The sequence below is a fragment of the Miscanthus floridulus genome, chromosome 1 (genome assembly GCF_019320115.1).
Source record: "Miscanthus floridulus cultivar M001 chromosome 1, ASM1932011v1, whole genome shotgun sequence".
In the NCBI taxonomy this organism is placed as follows: domain Eukaryota; kingdom Viridiplantae; phylum Streptophyta; class Magnoliopsida; order Poales; family Poaceae; genus Miscanthus; species Miscanthus floridulus.
This window is the reverse complement of record NC_089580.1, coordinates 187,961,880-187,970,486: the sequence shown is the minus strand read 5'-3', so window position 1 is coordinate 187,970,486 and position 8,607 is coordinate 187,961,880. Positions and strand designations below refer to the sequence as shown.

Here is an 8,607-nt window from a genome sequence, read left to right as displayed (position 1 = left end):
CGTATGGGCGTGTGAAACACAGGGCGCTAGCGCGGGGCGTGGAGTGCAAGCGCATGCGTGAAAAAAGATTGCAACGCCGCTTCTATCCGAACGTCCTAGCGCTAGCACTGCTGTAACTTAAATGCTCCTAGAATGGAAACGTGAATACTCTCGTAACGACGTTTCAAAACGAGAATTGTGACCATGTCTTGTTAAGGTCTGCACCCTACACCGAATGGATCTGGGTGGTGTGGTAGGACGCAACCTGCCCCATTAGTACACAGGTCCCGGTATCTTAATCCCTGATCCGTTTCGACACTGGCCTCAACTTGGCGTTGCTTGCTGATCTGCTGAACGTTGCTCCAACACAAGTTCATAGCTGCATGCTACTATGTGTAAATAGGAAAATAATCACGGAAACATTGCAACTTTTAGCTTGCCTTTTATTCAAAATATTCAGTGACCTGTAAGGCTGTAATCACGAATCAGTATCCAGCTGGTTAGCTATCTACATGCTTCGTCCGCCTGACATGCAGCCGTACGTTTCAGGCTCAGGGAGAACTAGGCCCATGGGCTGAATCTAAAGAGGGTCGATTGCACATGGCCCGCCTGGAATAAGAATGGTTTCGTGCAAGTCTCTACGCAGCCACCATCGTGCGTTTTCTGGCCGAGAGAGAAGCCAGGGGCCGGTCCTGAGTTTCTACGGACCTTGAACGAAACAAAAATTTTAGGCCTTTTTATATAAACATAAAAATACCATTAGTACTGCTCATTGCTAGTATATACACACATGTACGAAATATTACCGATAATCATTTAACCGAGTGCAAAAGTAATATTCATATGAAATAATTTGTATACATATTAAATTACCCCAAAATTTTCTTCTAAGATTCCTCTCTCGTGACGTCGTGGATCTCAAATAGTTCTTCAGTTATTTTAATTTTGAGAAGCTTCTCTTAGCTGATGTCATAGTCACTGACATAGTAAACAAGATGTGATAAGCAATCAAAGTACTAGGATAACAATAAACCTTAAGAAATTTATCAGTACGCTAGACAAAAAAAAAATCACAAAGATCAAACAATTATACACTACCTTAGGGAGTCAAGTGTCTAGCAGAGATTACTTGATTAAACAATTGTTACTTTCTTGAATATTTGAATACTCTAGCGTCGGCCATTAATTACTTGATTAGGGATCATAGGATTAGGACAGAGGTTCGTAGGTACCTGGTTGGCTGGTTGCTGCCGCCTGCCTGCTGGAAGCCTGGCTGCCTGGATCATCATGCGTGCAGACTACAATCTGCAGACGTGCCCGGCCGCCGGCCGGCGACTCGCTGCGTGGCAGCGGCGGCGTCTGGCGTGACTCGTGAGGAAGCCGAGAAGTCGGAGGAGACGAGTCGCGTGGCCACAGGGACACGGATACGGACGTCGATTCATCTAGCGTATCTGTGTTGGGCTAAAATGCTCCCAGGGCCGGGCCCAGAAGCTGCTGTGTTCTTGCCGTCGCCAGCCATCGGGCAACACGCGCGAGTCGCGACCGGCGACCAGCACGGATGAGAAGCACGCCAGCCATGGATGGGCCGGGAGGCCGGGACGATGGCGTCCCGATGTCCGGTGAGCGCCCTGGACCGGGTCGCCACTCGGATCCACGAGCATGAATGCGTGATGTCTCATATTCATCTGTGCAACGTGAACAGTGCTCCCGTTGCTCCCGTCGGACGTCAAACACTCTGACGACCGACGCAGCAGCCGTGGTTGCTGGTTGTCAATAAACGTTCGTGATGAAGATGTCATAGCCAGCAGTGAGCAGACCAGCATTGCGCCGGCAAAACATATAGCACATGTTGCTGTGATCCGGCGGCCTTCGACGCCATGGTTCAGTTCGTGACAATTTACATCAAAGTCTCAAGAATTTCACAACATTTTACATAAAGGCGCGCGAGCACGATCTTCCGTCCCCCATTCGCTTCAATTCCACGCCGCCATACATGACCGCGCGCGGCGTCAATTTCCATCTCCCACGATCCAGAGTTCCAGACCACAGGCGCCCCTCGATGGGGGCGCGTGCGCGCGTCGTCAGTTCCGGAAGGTGCTCTTGCAATTCTGCGACGCAATGTGCACGTCCTTGCCCAGCCCGGCGGCGGTGATCCCGCAGTCCACGGCCAGCCTCCTCTGCCCGAACCCGAGCGCGCCGACGTGCACCTGCACGGTGACCTCCACGGTCAGCTGGAGCGCGAGGTGGTCCTTGGACCCGCTGAACCCCTTCTCCACCGCCTTGGGCAAGCGGCCGTTGTGCTTCACCCCCTGCAGCAGCACGCTGAAGTCGGTGGCGTCCTCGCCGCCGTCCGCGGGCTGCCCGACGTCGCCCTTGGCGAGGGTCGTCCCGTGGTGCGTCAGCCTCGCCTTGCCGCTCCTGTACCACAGCGCCGTCATCTTGTTGGGGTTCACCGCCGTGAGGAAGACGTCGTAGTCCACGCGCTGCTGCCGCGTCGAGTTGATCACCGTGATCCTGTCGACGGAGAAGCCCGGGACGCCCGGCCGCAGCACGACGAGGGAGATGAGGACGGCGGCGCTCACCAGCGCGGCGGCCGCCAGCAGCGCCCCGAGCGTGCGCAGGACGCACGGAGAGCACGCAGCCGACCCCTCGCTGCTAGTCGCGCTCTTCTTGTTGCCCCCGCCGCCGCGCTCGTTCCGGTAGCGCTCGGCGAGATAGGCGTTCTCGGGGGGCGGGACGCGGTATATCTGGTCCTTCTGCACCTGCACCACGTACGTGTCGTGCGTGGGCGTCGCCGCCGCCGACGCCGCCGTCGCGGCGACGGGCTCGAGCGGCGAGCCGAACGCGGTGGAGACCGCGGAGGAGGAGGCCGGTTCGGGCGACGCCGGCAACGCGGGCGGGAGGGCCCTCTCCGCCATGTGTGGAGGATGGACGGGTGGTGGCGGAGGCGGGGATGGGCGAGGAGGGAACTGGCGGAGGGCGGAGGGCGTCGCATCAGGGGTGCCGGGGCCCGCGCGGGCGATTTGGAGGGAAAGCAGCGGGAGCGGCCGTGCGCGCGGACACGGTTTTAACGACACGCCTATTATTGGGTGGCCACGACACGGTCAAAGGCCTACGCCACCAACCCCCGAGGGCGGTTCATCGGTTTCGCCTGCCGCCGCCGCGGTTGCATGCGACGGCGCTCCCGCCGGACGCGGGGATGGCCTACCTTGGCTGCGGATCCTTTGCGCTCGATTCGAGCATCATGGACTACAGTCGCCGAGTTTACTTGCCTTGCCTCGCAAAGTTTCACGTATAGCACATGATGATGTAGTGACACACTAATGGAATTAGGCAGGAAGGGCGCAACCGAGTCGTTGGGCTCCGGCTTCTTCTAAAGAGCTTTGGCTTCGGCTCCACATGTGAAACAGCTTCTCTTGTATAGCTAAAGTTATTTTAAATATATTAAAAAAAAAACAACTCCGATGATAATTTTATAATAACTAGATATATGGTTTATCAGCTATGATATAGTGTTTTTCTCTCACAACAAATCAGCTTTAGTCAGTTTATCAGACATAGAAATGTGGCAGAACCGTCCGAAATAACACACATTCGAAGACGCTCGTCTTCCACCAGACACTAAGCACCTCGAGAGCAAGCTACATCGGACGAATTCCGTCGAGCACACCCCAAGGGAGAACTCGAATGATCCATATTTTTCCTCCAGAATCCAATAATGAGAACGAGTTTACAATATTTAGTTTATTTCATATAACCAGAGTTCTTAGAAAATACATTATTACAGTATCAAGTTCAGAGTACGAAAATTAAACAGCGGAATTAAATAAACATCTATTGATAATATACAAGGATCCGTCTGTACCCACCAGAAGAATCCTTCACACAACGGTTACTCCTTAAGCTGCACCTGTAACAGGGGTAAATAAACCCTGAGTACACAATATACTCGCAAGACTTATCCGACCAGTGGGGATAATTTTCCGACTCCAAAGGATATGATAAGCTTTATAGTTTGCTGGGTTTCCTTCTTGCGGAAAGCAATACTAATAGTGAATCCTTATGTATGTTTATTATTAGCAGTCCTTCATTATCTAACCATTCTATGTAAGCATATATTCTACTTTCAAGTAAGAGTTGAGCAAACAGTTCTATTTCACCATATTTCATCTTCCAGTTCTTACTACGGTGCTAGATTGTAGACAAGCCGTACCGGATTGCTCGGCGATTCGCGAATCAATGTGCCCAGCTGGGTACCGCGAAACACACACCCCGCTTATACCCTAGGTACAAGCAAGAACAACCCACCACTCTCCTATCAAGGGATTCCGGTCCCCGTCCAAACTTGGACTCCAAGCCCCCACACATGAGTCCCAAACTCAGTGTGGTGCTTAGACCTCCATCATCCCCGTCTCCAATCAGTCGGTCCAGAAAAGAGCCAGAACCCACGATAAGAGAACAGTAAGCCTTCCCTGCTCCCATAAACAAGTATGTGGTCGGGATAATAAGTCTGTGACTTACCTAGAACCCAATACAATAGTCGGTCCTTAACTGACACAGACAGAGAAAACAGTGTAACCAAGCCATGCCCCGTTGGCCGCATAACACAACCTTTTACACCGACCAATACCCAAACCATATCCCTGCTCGGTCTTTATGTTTCTTTCACCATTTTATCATGAGTGATAATAATACTCACCTATTGTGAGTAACGATAGGTTACTCACGCTACTAAAATTCTAAGCATAGCAGCTACTCGACCTATGCTAGTAGGACTCATTGGTAGGTATATCTATGCATGTGGTTTCCATAAAATACATGTAACATAAATGCATATCACATATATATATCTAGTGATCATTCAAAATAAGGGTTATGCACAGAGGCTTGCCTTGGGCAGGCGGGGTGCCAGCAAAGTCAGCAACTGATGACTCCGGGGCGCCCTCCTAGACGAGGATCTCCTCGTACTCCTCGATTATCTCCTCGTACTCCTACTCACCCGCAGTCATGGACTCTACCAACTCGTTATCTACATGCATAAAATAATGATGCAACACTTAGTAACATGACAACAATAACTCTTAAAATAAAAAATACATCTACCAAGTTAACTCTAATGACTACGATACTAAACTACCTATTATTCCTACTAACAGGTATGGCATATTTCACGTATTATCTTAGCAACTAAAGGTATCCTTATTCTTATTACCGATTTAATATATATACTACAACAAATAGTACTTAGTCACCATATTTCTCAACCTATTCTAAGGCTACAAAAATTATAGTGGGCACATAATAATCTAATGAACCTACTGTAAAAATTTCATGGCTAAAGCTATTACCAATTTGGCATAAAAATTCCTATAATTATTAATCTAAATAACATTAACACCTCCAAATGATTTAATAGACCTTAGCATCAACATAGACATATATAAACTAATCATACCATCAGATAGACAACATTTTTAGGAGCTCAACAGAATTTATTTTATAATTTTTGGATACTTATATGAATTGATATTAATTTCCAAAGTCCAACTTAGAATGTAAAATATAAAGTTATCTCTATCTTCTATAAAAATGAAAAGCGAATTCAACCCGCGCGGCCCACTAGCGAGCGACGTAGCCCACGCGCATAATGCGCGCGCACGCGCGACCCACTGGCGTGGCCCATGCGCGGGACGCGGCCCATCCGTGTGGAAACAACCCACGACGGGGAGGCCCGCGCGTGCCGGCATCTTCGCAAAAACACCCTTGATCTACCGATGATTCATCCCGAGGTCCACAACACTATTCCTATAGACTGCTCTTTTACAAATAAGCTCCTCCCCACTCGCTTCTTTAGCACGGGTCGGTCCTCCGGCCACCCCTGCGCACACCGGCGCGGCGGCGATGGCACTGGACCGCCACGCCGGCCATCCAGGTCCCTCCTCGACCCCTCTAAGGGGCCGATGCTCACCTAGATGTAGACGCGAATCGATGGGCGGTGAAGAGATGAGTGGGGACACGGTCAGGAACTCCCTCCACGACGACGGACACCCTACGGCGACGGCAGCCGTGTTCTAGTGAGCCTAGGCACAACTGAGGTGATAGAACCAATGGGTGGGCATCAACAACTCACCCTATAGCTACCTGTGGTGGTGGTTTGACTGGGGATGGATCGAGTGTGTTCGGACACACGCACACGGTAAGTCTAGCGACGGACTGTGGTGGCGCGACCACATCAGCGGCACCGGGAAAGCAGTGGCGGTGCTAGTGGGGTGCGTAGGGTGAAGTGGAGGTGAAGGCGAAACTCATGGTGAAGGTGGATTAACGAGAGGTGGTGCAGCGGGTGGTTGCCCTCGGCCACGGCGGTTCCGGTCTTAATGGCACGGCGGAGGGGAAAATGGCCAATTGGAGCTCAACTGGGCTCAATTGAAGGCCGAAGAAGATTGGGCGGTAGCAGGACTCTAGTACTAGCACCTGGCGTGAGTAATTGCGCTAACAAAGACCAGGCGTTGCGTTTGCTTTGGGGCGGCTCGGTCCCACCTACCGTCCCTGGCGGCCGCAACAGCGCGCGCGAGAGATGCACAGAAGGGACAACATGATGTGTCGCGTAGGCATTTAATAGAAAAGAACAAGGCAAGGAGACGACAACTACATGTGCGGCACAGGGCAAAACCAGCAGTGGCTTGGCATGATGTGCCGCGCGTGGGAGCTCATGCCACATCGACCGGGCACGATTCACCCCAAGCGGGGACATGGGCACGTGCGAAAGGGCAATAGCCTCGATCCCGCATTGACGCAGCGCCAGCAGGACAGAGAGAGACAGGCGCCATCATGGCACCCATGTGCGAGGCGGTGTGCGCGCAGCGGCACAACGGCGACAGCGGCTGGCGGAGCAGAGCCAAGCAACAGAGCGAATACGGGCGGCCCTAGGGGCACCAGCGGCAGCGCGCATCGCGACAATAGGGAGGACCGAGCCCGGCCAGACACGTGCGCATGCGCGGCCGATGCCCTGACGATGGCACGGGAGCACGGTGACCGCGCCTACATGAGAAGCCCGACCTAGAATGTGCCATGCACGCTTTTTCAAGCGTCCAATTCACTCAATCGGTTGACCCAACATCCAAACCAGTGGTGCTATACCTAAGAGGGCATATGAGGCTACTAAAATAAGCCATAATGCACACCACTCCTTAACCCAATCATTCTACAAAAATTACCAAACATAGCTTTGTCAACCTGTTTTCTGATTTAAGAAATCGACTAAGTCTTGTGCTGGTTTTGCGTCAAATTCGTTTTTCAAGCTATTAGGTATGTTAGCTAGTGATATCATTTTTCGACCGCAGGTATTTCATCGTCATCTACAAAGTTTGTACTTCAAACTTTATTCAAGTAGCGCATCCATGTTCTATATCGTTTTTGCTTAATAAAAATTGGTTTTAAACACTAAGTGATATAACATGGCAATGGAATTTAACTTTCGTTTCACGCTTCCGTTGATCGTTTTGAGTCACGGAACTTGATCTACACTCTATATTACATGCATTAACACATAAATATGATGCTAATGACATATTTTAGCAAATAATTTACAGTGCAACACCAAGAGTGTTACAAGAAACTATCAGTCGAACAACTCCTTGGTATCACTAGATGATGACTTTACAGTCTTTTTAGGTGTAATAATAGAATAGATATATAGAAGAAAAGAGAAGAGATATAGATTTTTATTAGGTTTGTGAGGAGCCAAAAAGTCAGCCCCAACTCCTCTATTAAAAAAAACTCCAACTATGGCGCCGCAAGAAACCGGAGCCAGAGCCCTACCACACGGGGCCTTCGTAGAATATATAGACTACTTCTGATGGGTTTCAACAAAAAGGCTACTTTTATTTAAGGCTTATATATAGCTATTTTCATAAACAATAGTTTTTATACCACTCAAATTTTCCCCTACGTTGGAGATGCTCTTACCGATGTGCTACCGAGTTAGTTTCTCTCTCTTTTCCACATAGAATAAGGTATAATATCTGCTAATTGTTGCAGACGTCCTAAAGATTTATATTATTTACTAACAAATATGTTTGTGCGTTACAACGGTAAAAAAAATAAATGCTTGTATGTGAGAGTTGTGTTAAAAAAGGAAAAATCATTTATTTGTGTAAATATAATTTTACAGTTTGTTCGCTTAATTTATACGTTAGAAGTCCAGGCACAGTGGATCGAACTTGTTCCTGCTTTCAATTTATTTTGGTTTGGTTCATACTAGTGTCACAAAGTTCCTGATACGAAGGGTACACGAAACGGGTACGTGGATCGAAAATTTTAAGTTTCTAATTTGTGAGGGTATATCTCTTCGGGGCGATTGATTCAAAGAGTGGAACATGATCCCTAGATAATTTGGACGATATACGTGGAACGTAGCTACAAAACAAGAACATGATTCCGATATATTTATTTACATAAATATTTATTGATACTATAATTTTAGATTTCACGGATTCCTAAAAACAGATTTCACGTAGAATACTAACGCTAATTGTTTATAGATTTATAAGAAAATACGAATGCATTGTAGCGTTTGGGTTGCAGGTCCATTTGTATTGACTGTCTCATTATTAGGACATGGCTTATCGG

The 8,607-nt window shown here is 48.9% G+C and overlaps 1 protein-coding gene across 1 annotated transcript; it reads right to left on the bottom strand.

Moving 5' to 3' along the window:
- Nucleotides 1–1,845: 1,845 nt before the first annotated feature.
- LOC136505835 (NDR1/HIN1-like protein 13) lies at nt 1,846–2,980 on the bottom strand. The gene has a single exon (XM_066500979.1). The coding sequence runs from the start codon at nt 2,895–2,897 to the stop codon at nt 2,061–2,063; it is 837 nt and encodes a 278-aa protein (XP_066357076.1). The 5' UTR covers nt 2,898–2,980; the 3' UTR covers nt 1,846–2,060.
- Between the last annotated feature and the right edge of the window lie 5,627 nt (nt 2,981–8,607).

Coding starts and splice junctions, on each gene's coding strand:
- LOC136505835 (XM_066500979.1), bottom strand. CDS start 2,897: ATGGCGGAGAGGGCCCTCCCGCCCGCGTTGCCGGCGTCGCCCGAACCG.